This window comes from Periophthalmus magnuspinnatus, chromosome 3, assembly GCF_009829125.3.
Source record: "Periophthalmus magnuspinnatus isolate fPerMag1 chromosome 3, fPerMag1.2.pri, whole genome shotgun sequence".
Taxonomy (NCBI): domain Eukaryota; kingdom Metazoa; phylum Chordata; class Actinopteri; order Gobiiformes; family Gobiidae; genus Periophthalmus; species Periophthalmus magnuspinnatus.
The window spans coordinates 23,050,828-23,063,428 of record NC_047128.1 but is presented as its reverse complement, the minus strand read 5'-3'; the positions used below and the strand labels follow the sequence as shown (position 1 = coordinate 23,063,428).

At 40.8% G+C, this 12,601-nt stretch overlaps 1 protein-coding gene across 1 annotated transcript in view; it reads left to right on the top strand.

The window, feature by feature from the left end:
- The window catches only part of si:ch211-186j3.6 (neural-cadherin), a 410,843-nt gene that overhangs the window by 137,549 nt on the left and 260,693 nt on the right, over positions 1-12,601 (top strand). Inside the window, exons 3-4 of the mRNA XM_033991613.1 lie at positions 2,821-3,046; positions 6,982-7,186. Coding sequence (XP_033847504.1) covers positions 2,821-3,046; positions 6,982-7,186 — 431 coding nt within the window. The remainder of the gene's footprint in view (positions 1-2,820; positions 3,047-6,981; positions 7,187-12,601) is intronic.

Genomic DNA, 12,601 nt, shown 5'->3' with positions numbered 1-12,601 from the left:
AGTCTTTATTTGAAATATGGTTGTGGATGGAGTTTATGTGTTTAGTCCCACTTTAAGTCTTTGCCCTTTAGTTTTGTCTTTCTTTATTGTAAGTTTTAGGCCTACAGGTTACACTTTAATTTGGTTCATTTTGTTATTAATGTTATGTCACCTGCATAATTATATGGAAATACAAAATTAAAACTGTAACTATAACAACTAAATCCTTCCAGAGAATCGTTGACTTGTTGATGCACATGAACATTGGTGTGAATAGAACATTTTGCACAAATCAACCTACTTTATATCATGTTTTAGCAGCAAAACGTTTCTCAAACTCGCTGATTCTTCATTGAAATGAATGGGACTCCGCTTAATCAGAAGAGCCGCCGCAAAGAAAGCTCCGTTTAGTGGGAGCAAAAGTGGGCGGGGTAGAAGATATAGATAAGTAGAACTATGCAAACAAAGAAAAGAACAAAACAAAACGCATTTCCAGGGACAAAAACAGACCCTCCACCACAAAAGTTACATAATGCACCTTTACTTTAACCAGGGACATATCAATTACAATTTCGAAAAAAAAACAACAACAAAAAAAAAAACTCCTTAGTCACTTTATTCCTTTTTCACCCTCGTTTTAGAATAACAGAAAACAGAGCAGAAGGGGATGTGGGGCTTTAAATCTTTAAGTGCTATTGAAAGTCTGAGAGACCTCTACACAAACAGTACTTTTGGCCTGTGCTCTGCGACCCAAACAAAACAAAGTACTTGGAGAGTCCACTGTCTCCTTACATTTACCAGCTGATTTCCTGACACCGCAGGCAACAGCGATATTTCTGACAGCTCTCGAAGGCATCAGTACTTACTGAGCTTTTTGCCTCTGTATCCTGCTATTCTCCATTTTATTTTTTAACATCATCTCAACATGAAACCAAAGATCCTCTATATGCCTGATAAAACACAAACAACCTGCGCAGCTAGCTCATGCACAGGGGAGGCTATCTTAGCTTTAGCACGGCTCATTATTTCTTCACAGATTTCACAGATGTTGTCCTCATTTGTTGCCCATGTTTGGCCGACTTTCTCTGCAGGTTGTTTCTTTGACTCACTGCTCCACTGGGTATTTATTTTGAAGTTATTGCAGAGTTGTATCGTGTGAATCTGGGAATAAAAGTGGATTTGAAAGCGGGGTGTGCGGTAGTGACTATGGGTGGTGCCATTGTAAAGCCTGATTAAGTGAAGGGGTGTTATGTTTTATGGGAACTCACTTTGTCCTGTTGTTTTATTGTTTCCTTAAATAAGATGAACACAACATATTAAAGGTGTCTCATGGGAGAGTCTCCTTTGACATGTCATTATTTGCCAGAATGATATCTCTCTGTATTTGGTATACAGAGGGATCGCAATCTGGTTCAGTGATCCGAAGGTTGGCGGTTCGAATCCCGCTGTCGACATAAAAAACAAAAAAAACAAAAAAAACAAAACATTCATTGGTAGAGAGGGCAGATCCACTGACCCATTGGTTGACGGTGCGATTCCAGCTCCCACAAATGAATACTGTTGTTGTTTCTGCGTACTCTGGTTTATAAATGTGTGTGAATGCTTTCTTGATTTTGAGTGCATTGAAAGTGAAAAGGCGCTATATAAACATGTGACCATTTACCATTAGATTCTGCAGCCATATTTGTTTTGATAGAGATGTACCCTGCATGTCCCTGAGTGGCTAATCCACCTGTCAATCATGGCCATTTGAACGTATGGCAGTAAATTTATCCTAAACTTAACTTTATCTTCATGGAGCCAATCATGCCAACTTACAGGTTAGATCTGTGGAAAGACGAGCCTGCTCACAGTAAGAATGTATGTATTTGCAGGCAAGGGAATTTTATAGCATAAAACAAAATTTGAACTATGTAGACAAAGAAAAAATCCTACAAGGAGATGACAGAGTCTACAAGCACTACACTACTTTTTTTTTTTTTTTTAAATGAAGGTTGAATTGACAGATGAAATTTGCAATTAAAATAAAGAATCCTTCTAGATCGCTTATACATAGGAGCTTAGTGTTATTATCGAAACACCCATATTGTTATCAGTCAGTTTCAAATCTTAAAAATATAAAGCATACAAACGCAAAAATTCTACAAAATCTTCTGCACAGTAAAAATAATTAGTTGATACAAGTCGTTAAAATGGTTGAACACAGCAAAATGGTTGCATCAGTTGAAGGTTTTACCAACTCCAGTAACTTTTTTCCACCAGAAAAGTCCCAATTACAGTTTAGTTTTAGGGGAGTCCTTAACAAGGCAAGGCAATTTTAGTAATATAACACAATGTAATTCAAAGTGCTTTAAGAATAAGATGGACAATCACTATACAAACTAATCCAAATATAAATAATCATCATAAAATTAATATTAAAAGAGAAGAAATATGCAAAATAAAAACCTTTCAGTCATATGCACAGCTAAACAGAACCATTTTGAGCCTGGATTTAAACATTACGTTAAAGTAGAGGCCTGTCTCACATCTTCAGGAAGACTATCGCTGCATTAAACTGAAATGCTGATTCCTCATGTTTAGTCCTGACTTTGGGCACCAGCAGGAGGCCGGTCCCTGAAGTCCTCGGTTGGCACAAACATGTCGGAGACGTACTTTGGTGCTAGGCCATGGAGAGACTTGTACACAAGAAGAGCTGCTTTAAAGTCTATTCTCTGAGCCGCAGGAAGCCGGGGCAGGGGCCTGAGTCACAAGGCTTACATGCTCAGACGTCTTGGTTCTAGTCAGGCCCGAGCAACTACAATTAATACGCCTGTTTGTTTGTTTTTCTCTCATGTACAGGTGGAGATGGGCGTTTTGAGGTGGACAGAAAGAGCGGTCATGTTCGGACCACGGGACTACCCCTGCAGAGAGACAGGGAGTACCTCTTGACCGTAGTGGCTGCAGATCGCCTCGGCAGCCGCAGTGCCCCGGTCGTGGTGTCCGTGGTGGCCGGAGAAAGACCACCTCAATTCACCAACACGTCCTACACTATCGCCATACCGGAGAACACCCCGGAGGGACAGACGTAAGTGAGGGGATGGGATGATGCAAATGTGGTGCAGTGGGTTGAGGGGTCGCCCATAAGCTTGAGGGTAGTTGGTTGAAATTGCATGGTTTATGTCCATGGGCAAAAAAAACAAAAAAACTGCATATGACAGGTTATACTACTAATTTCACTAAAACATAATTAACATATGGATTTTTTTCCCCCTCGTTGGACACAAATAGCAGATATAGCTGTATCTACCTAACACTTGTCTGAATTACACAATGTTTAGGATAATAATTTTCAAAAAGACAGTACATTTAGTCTTCTTGCTTGTAAACTGTCCCTTAATTTTAAATGGAATTTTCATGACATAGGTACATTGATTTTGATTTTATTTTATTATTGTGTCTTGCATACAAAGAATCCCGGCTTATAAAACACTATTAACAAAATACAATAGTCCAGACGTGTGTTACAAAAAACAATAAACGTATTTAAACAAACTCATCTGCTGCTTCTTTCAGGCTTTACATAGAAATGATGGCAACTTATAAACATTAGAATTAAACAACTATTTATCTTGTCGAACATTGAACAGTGAACATTTCATCAAATAAAGGATTTCTAAATTCATTATAAAATGGATAATACAACAAAAAATGAGCTTCACTTTCCACTTCTCCCAACTCATATAAACCACAAAGTCTTTCTTCTTCAGGGGCTTCACAAAACGTCCCAGTTTAAAAGTACATGTATTTAATTTTAGTGCTACTTCCTGTATTTTTGTATATTCCTTCTGAACTTTTTTTTTTTTTTTTTTCCCACAAACTGACACTTAACTAATGTAAAACTATGATAAATATTGACTATAGGTAGTATCTCCTACCAAACCATCTAAAATAATAGAAAAAAAACTGTAATATACACTTAATAATAATAATAATAATAATAATAATAATAATAATAATAATAATAATAATAATAACTCTATGAAGAAATAAGTAGAAAGAAAATACTATAATATTATTTGTTCTCATTAAACAGTTTGCTTGGATTCAATTACATGACAAAGGATAAAACTATGACAAAGATACCTTAAAAACTCTTTATTATACTCTATACCAACATAGCAGTTTGCAGTTTGAGACATCTCAAGGTTTACCAATGCCGGCCTAAAAAAAAAAGAAAGAAATACAATAGCTATTATAGAGCACACCACTTGCCTTGAGCGTGAGTGAATGTAAGATCAAAAACTCTTTTTACATAATTGATGCTGAAAATACAGTTTTGAGTGTAGACTTAAAGGCGCTGCACCTAATTTGTCTTAAAATGTGAAAAACAGAAGTAGTTCATTTTAAAGTGTTTGCAGCGATGAGTTTATCAGTGTTTTTCAGCAGAGTTTTGCTGTCGCGGGCCTGTACCTGATTTTTTCTATGTATTTGAGCAAAAATGTGTCTTATCCCAGTACAGATATATTATACAAGCAGCTCTTGAGGTCAAAATGAGTTCACTGTGTGCTATCTCCATCTAATTATGAAGCAGTTTTATTGTCGGAGTACCTGGCCTTTATTCTGACTTTCTGGTCTTTTTTTTTCTTCCTGCCCAAACCTGGCGTACTATCAGATTGTAGTAATGCAGATAGCATCTAGTAGTGATATGTGAGAGTACAACATGGTCGGGTCAGCGAGTCTAATGACGGATGGTAGCTTTAAGTAGACAGAGGTTGCATTTCGGCTTGTTGAAACTGTAACTTGGAATTTACATTACACTTTTATTTCTATTTTTTAATTGAGGTTTAATTGACAGATGGAACTGGCAATTAAAATAAATAATCCTTATCGAACGCTTATACATAGGAGCTTAGTGTTATATTATTATATTATTATCGAAACACCCATAACGTTATCCGTCAATTTCAAATCTTAAAAATATAAAGCATACTATATTTCCAATCCAATATTTTTTTACAAATGCAAAAATTTGACAAAATCTTCTGCAAAATAAAAATAATTAGTTGATATAAGTCATTAAAATAGTTGCATCAGTTGAAGGTTTTACCAACTCCAGTCACTTTTTCCTCACCTCGCCTTCTGTATTGACTGGTTATAAGCTTTTGTAAATAAATACATACCTTCAGTACTGTACGGCGCGTGACCTTGTAACACTAACAAAACTCGACACTGGGCTGCGTGCTTTCTGATATGGTTCATAAACATCATATTATTTTTACTGCTTATAGACTTTAGTATTGGCTTCACATGATTCATATTAATATATTCCAACTCAATGCATTCGATGGCCTGTGTAAAATATGTATGCGCCAGTGCCTTGACCATTGCTTCTTATTCACTCTACTTGAACTGCAAAATCACCTCTTTTTCTCCTCTTTTTCCCCCCTCTTTTGCTTTCTCTCCTTGCTCGCTTGCTTTTTCTTCTCCCTTTCTATCTCTCTCCTCCCTCTCTCTTTTTATCCTCTCTCTTTGTCTTTCTTTCTGTCTTTCCCCTCCCTCTTTCCTTTCTATCTCTTTCTCTCTTTGTCTCCCTTTCTCTCTTTCTCCTCTCTCCCTTTCTCTATTTCCTCTCTTTGTCTCCTATTGTCCCTGTCTCTCTTTCTTATCCCTCTCCCTCTCTTTCACTGTTTCTTTTTCCCTTTTGTTATCTTCTTTCTCCCTATCTCTTCCTTTGTCTTTCTTGCTCTCCCCTCTCCCTCTCTGTCCCCCTTTCTCTCTCCTCTCTCTTTTACTCCCTTTCTCTATCTTTCTCCTCTGTCTGCCTGTCTCATCTCCCCCTCCCTCACGCTGTCTCTTTCTTTCTTGTTCTCCTCTCTCTCTTCCTATCTCTCCCTTTGTCTTTGTCTCCTCTCCCTCTCTCTGTCCTCACTCTATGTATCACTTTCTCTCTCTCTTTCTCCTCACTCTCCCTTTATTCTCTCCCTTTTTCTTTCTCATATACTTTCTTTCTCTCTCATCTTCCTCTTTCTCTTCTATCCCCCTGTCTCCTCTTTCATTCTCTTTCCCTTTTGTTGTCTTCGCTCTCTCCCTATCTCTCCTTTTGTCTTTCTCTCCTCTCCCTCTCTCTGTCCTCTCTCTTTGTATCCCTTTCTATCTCCCTTTCTCCCCTTGCTCCCTTTCTTCTCTCCTTCTCTCTTTCCCTTTCTATCTCTCTTTCTCCTATACTTTTTCTCTCTCTTCTTCCCATCTTTCTCTTTTCTTTCTCTCTCTCTCTTTCCCTCTTGTTGTCCTCTCTCTGTCCCCCTATCTCTCCATTTGTCTTTCTCTACTCTCCCTCTCTCTGACCTCTCTCTTTGTATCCTTTTTTCTTTCCCTCTCTCCCTTTCTTCTCGCCCTCTCTCTTTCCCTTTCTATCTCTTTCTCCTATACGTTCTTTCTCTCTCCTCTCCCTCTCTTTCTCTGTCTCACACTCTTTCTTTTCTTCTCTTTCTCTCTCTTTACCTTTTGCTGTCCTCTTTCTCTCCCTATCTCTCCTTTTGTCTTTCTCTCCTCTCCCCCTCTCTCTTTGCCCTCTCTCTTTGTCTCGTTTCTCTCTCTCTTTATCCTCTTCCCCTCTCTCCCCTTTCCTCTCTCTCTCTGCCTTTGTCTTTATTTCTCCTCCCTCTACCCCCCTCTTCTTTCTCTCCCCCTCCCTCCCTCCTTCCCTCCTTCTCTTCCCCTTTCTCCCCTTTTCTCTCTCTCTTTCTCCTATATGTTCTTTCTCTCCTCTCCGTCTCTCTTTCTTCTCTTTGTTTCTCTTTCCCTCTTGTTCTCTCTCTCCCTATCTCTCCTTTTGTCTTTCTCTCCCCCTTTCTCTCTGTGCTCTTTCTTTGTCTCCCTTTCTCTCTCTCTTTCTCCTCTTCCCCTCTCTCCCCCCTTTCCCCTCTCACTTTCTCTGCCTTTATCTTTCTTCGCCCCCCCCCCCCCCTTCCCTCCTTCCTTCTCTTTCTCCTCTCTTTCCCTCTCACCTTCTGTCTTCAGCTTCCTGGTCACACCTGCCGTGTCCTTCCAGAAGAAACCAATCGTCTACAGCCTGCTTATCAATCCCAGCAGTCTCTTCTCCATCGCCGCGGAGACAGGGGAAATCAGCTTGACCCGCCCTATTGATTACGAGAGTGACCAGCATCGCTACTTGCTGCTGGTGCGGGCGAGCGAGGAACACGATAGCATGAGGAGCGCGGCAGAGGTCAGTGGCTCAACACACTAGCGTTAAATCACTCACACACGGACTGCACACAGGCGGGGGATTGTTCGGTGTGATAGAGCGCCGGGAAAACACAAGGTATCATTTTAAAGCTCTACTATGTGACTTTGCTGATATGAGGTCCTATTATCCAAGTCAAGATGTTTTGGAATTGTCTTGATAAGCGCACATTGTTTCTACGAGTGGGGTCACCTCTCCACAGATCTAACCTGAATGGCTTGATGGCGTGACCCGCTCGTCTCCATGGAGATAGATACGTTTAAGGCCTAGCTGGGGAACATTCATGGAGGAAAATCAGGCGAAAAGTCCTAGATTTTCATTATTCTGAACCCCACGGATAAGAAGTTCGTCAAAATTAGTGTTAAATCACGTGTGACCATAGACTGTATATGTAAATGGACGTAGCTAACCCGCTAGCCGCCGCGTTCCAAATAGGAAGTGATCATGGACGCACTTCCGGCTCCATTTAATCTGGCTCCAATTCACTTTACATTGGAAAATTGTCGCCCTTCTCTCCGTAACTGCTGCATTTTGGTCTTAAAATGTTTGTATTAACCTGTTCTACATGATCCTGATATTTGCATTTCGTTATTGCGTCTGTAACTCAACAGGTGAACATTAATAACCGACAAATCAGGCGCCGTCTTTCCCCGAGGTCACTCCCGCTGGCATTAGCAACAGATTTAACTGACAGTGTTGCTAAGCTTCTGCCCCCTGCTAAACCAATGGTGCGGTTGGGAAGGGCCGTTACCCTCAATAGTCTCGCTCTGGATTGGCTCTTGTTGCCATGACACTCATAGTCAGAATTCCTAACACGCAACTCGGCTCCAAATTCATCGCTATAACTGCTCGAGCCTCGATGAGCTTCGTTTGACTGGAGCGGAACGCGATGGGTGACGTCACACTCACTTAGTCCACTTCTTTATACAGTCTATGGGTGTGACTTAGGTTTAAATGCAGTACTTGGAAAACACATGGTATCGTTTTAAAGGTCGGCTATGTAACTTTTCTAACATAAGGTCCTATTATTCAATTCAAGATGTTTTTTATTGTCTTTTTTTCATCTTCATTTGGCTGGAAAGTTGGCCTGGTGGCTTTACACGCTTGTCTCTATTAAGATGATGATCTTTATTGCTCAAAAATACCTTGACGAACATGTATTCTTATATGACCAGGGTCTCCTCTCCACAGATTGGACCCGTAAACTCACTTACTTGTCGACATGAAGATTTTAATTCTATGTCATGGTATATTCCAAATAAAGCAATACCATCAAGTCACATGGATAAAAGATAACTAATTTCAGTCCCATCCACATGTATTTAGATAAATCAATTGCTTAATCTGTTTCTTTCCCTCCTGTTCCCCTCTCTCTCTCCCTTTCTCTCTCCTTTCTCTTTTACTCTCTTTCTCTATCTTTCTCCTTTACCCCCTTCTCTCTCTTTCTCCCTCTCCCCCTCTCTCACGCTGTCTCTCTTTTCCTCTTTCCTTCTTGCTCTCCTCTCTCCCTCTCTTTGTCGTCTCTCTTTGTATCCCTCTCTCTCTCCCTTTCTCCCCTCTCTCCTTTTCTTCTCTCCCTCTCTCTTTCTCTTTCTATCTATCTTTCTCCTATACTTTCTTTCTCTTTTCTCTTTGTGTCCCTCCCTCTCTCTCTTTCTTCTCTTTCTCTCTCTTTTCTTCTTGTTCTCCTCTCTCTCTTCCTATCTCTCCCTTTGGCTTTCTCTCGTCTCCCTCTCTCTGTCTGTCCCCTCTCTTCTCTTTCTCCCTCTCTCCTCTTCCAGTTTCCTCTCATTTCAGTCCCATCCTCGTGTATTTAGATGAATCAGTCGATGAATCCATTTTAAAGTCTTCATGAGCAGGTTCACTCTTTGTTTTTGATGGCGGAGTGATATTTGAATGTAAACTTTCGTGGATCTACTTTCCTTTGGGGAGAGTACGTGCGTGTCTGTTTGCTCTGAGGCTATATTTAAGAACACAGTGTCATTTTGCATCGTCACAAAGGATGCTCGCGGCTCTTTGTCATAGTCTCACTTGACAGGATGCATTTGTTTTCAAGTCCTCCAGTTAAAAAGACAAATAACATCAAGAACCACACGGACTGGCGCTGTGCAAGTGTGGAGGCAAAACCTGGGTCTATATACTGCATTTGACTTTGTAGATTGCACTTTAAAGTATCTTCCGTGTTTATCTAATAGACATGACAATAGGACGATTATCATGCTACGAGCTCGTGATGTAATGAATAGTCGATAGTGTCCTCGGGTCAACGTTCAAACGCACCGTGCGAACGCTCAAGACGCAAGAGGGTTTGAAAAAGTGTTTGAAACGTGAAGCGGAAATGCCGGACCACATTAGAGGCTCGTCCCCCATAGGTTTTGCATGTGAATCCGCTGTGGCCAGAACGTGGGATTACAATACAGGTCAGAGTTCAAGTCCAAGTCCAAGTACGAAAATCCAAGGATGAGTCAGGTTCAAGTGAAAGTCCAGTGGAATAGTTGTATTTTTTGAAGCATACCTTTTGTCTTGGATTCAAGCCATTGTACAGTTTTTAGTTGAAAATCCTTTTTTTTTTTTTAGAAACAGTTTAAGCACTACAAAAAAAACTGTATTCAACGCAGTGTCCCAGTGCAGTCCAGCTGTTTAAGTGAATCTTATCTCTGTTTGACTTGAGTACTCTGTGTACTGTCTGTGTACTGTCTGTGTACTGTCTGTGTACTGTCTGTGTCTGTGTACTGTCTGTGTACTGTCTGTGTACTGTCTGTGTACTGTCTGTGTACTGTCTGTGTAGAGTCTGTGTACTGTCTGTGTACTGCCTGTGTACTGTCTGTGTACTGTCTGTGTACTGTCTGTGTACTGTCTGTGTAGAGTCTGTGTACTGCCTGTGTACTGTCTGTGTACTGTCTGTGCGGTGTCTGTGTACTGTCTGTGTACTGTCTGTGTACTGTCTGTGTACTGTCTGTGTAGAGTCTGTGTACTGTCTGTGTACTGTCTGTGCGGTGTCTGTGTACTGTCTGTGTACTGTCTGTGTACTGTCTGTGTACTGCCTGTGTACTGTCTGTGTACTGTCTGTGTACTGTCTGTGTACTGTCTGTGTACTGCCTGTGTACTGCCTGTGTACTGTCTGTGTACTGTCTGTGTACTGTCTGTGTACTGTCTGTGTAGAGTCTGTGTACTGCCTGTGTACTGTCTGTGTACTGTCTGTGCGGTGTCTGTGTACTGTCTGTGTACTGTCTGTGTACTGTCTGTGTACTGTCTGTGTACTGTCTGTGTGGGGATTTCCTGTGTCTTCATGGTCCTGTCACAGACTGGGTGAACAGTGCAGGCTGACCGCTGCAGGCAGTGGTGCATCTGCTGTGTTTCCCCTCATTACACTGGCCCCGGGTGAAACATGTCCCAGTGAAGAGCGCCGTCCTGGGCCTCTCAGCAGCAGCATCAGGGCTCCATGGAGAACTGCAGCAGGGTCTGTGCACCATCAGGGTTAAAGAACACAGAGTCTGCTCACAGAAGTGATTTGTGTGTTCAGAGGAGTTGGGAGTTATAATGGAAGCTGAGATCTGCGCTCTTCCAAAAATAGCATACAAGTAATAGGCAATTTTTGTTCATTTTAATTTAGTTATGTTTTATGAAAATAAATTACAGAGGGAAATGTCGGGGTGCGCTCACACTAATCCAGTCGAACGGTGCTTAAGCTCAGAAAGTCTTCAAAACCCTGTAAGTTTGTCCAGTCTGAGTCCCAACGAGCAGTGTCCAGGTTGGAGGAGTTGGACCAAAACACGGCACAGTTGCTCATGTACGACACACGCACAACTTTAGCACATAAGCCCTCTCATGTGCACTGAAACAGCACCTCTGATGTTACACAAACGAGGGGAAAAGTGAACAAGCTCCACTCCGAAACACATCAGAATCGTGCCTTCGTTACATAAGTACTACGGACAGCATCAAAAGTTTAGATGGATTCTAGATTGTTTAATGTATAAAGTCACAGAGGAGCGCGTATCACAGCAGGACTCATATCTGCCTCACTATATCAGATATTTAATGCCTCTGGGCTTATTTTCTCCACTTCAGCGTGACACGTAAACAAACAGTGCTATGTGACGACGTTAAAAACCCAAGTGTGAGCGCACCCTAAGGCTCTGTGTAGTACTGGTGTATATATAAAAGTACAAGCAACAACTCCCATGTCAATATGTTGTCGAAAACGTGTCAAAATGTTTGCTACTCTGCTAAATGTAGTTGACGAGTACGGATCGATCAATCTACTTAACTATCTACCTGTAGCTACACGTGGGTAAACATACGTGTGTACTTTTTGTCACCATGTACACATACTGTATACACCAGGATAATGAGGCGATATACGAACAGCGGTAAGGTCTTTATTAAGTTCAACACACTACGAACACATGTGCAGTATCAGGGCACGTATGTCAGCGGGGTTTGTATCGACGCCCGTGTGATACTTCATGGCTACTTTATATACTACAACACAGTATCTAATGGTGAGGAGCAGGAGAAAGAAAGACTTGCCCGCCGATTGTCATTACCGTGGATAATGGACTGTGCCGCGAGCTTTTATACACCTACATTCTAATGATAGTGACATTTACAACGAGAACACACGAGACAACAAAGCGTCTCTGTACAACCTGATACTCGGGGGACTCAAATAAGAAAATACATTTAAAGAAAACAAATGTATCAACAAGTAATAATCCGTGTATGGTTTTAATCTAGATCCGGATAAGGGATAAACAAACCGCTTTCGTGATTTTCAGTTAAAATGAAATCCCATACACGCCTCTCTCCCAACGCCGGGTAAAGTTACTTCTTATCGTATCCGAAAGAGGTTGAGAGACAAGAAGATGAATTTGGCAGGCTGTGCTGGCAACCGGGCCGACGTGTGGATATGTGCGTCAGCCCGCGGATACTTCAATCGGGTGATAATGTTACATGGAGTCAAAATATTAAAGAAGGCGTATTATAATTCAGTGGAGTATTGCTAACACATAACGTATTTCGATCACTATGTTAACTTTTATTGTTTTGAAAATGCTATATTCGCCGAAAATTACGTATTGACATGTTTAATAAGTTTCAGTGTCATTTTAGATGCCTCCCTGTTCTTGCTCCCTATGCTAAGTCACTCCCCCTTTAGAGCTCTATCACAACACAATGTGGGAAAGATCACTAAATTGCTCAAAAGTGCAAAGATGACATATTTTTGATGGAGGGAACAAGGTTATAACATGATAAAAAGCTTGAAAATGTCAATTTTACATAATGCTCCCTCTTTAAATAAACAGAATATCCTATTTTTAAATGTATTTTTGGTGTAATTTTGTTTAAACTGGAAATCTGGAAAAAAATAAATAAATAAAAAGTATATAAATA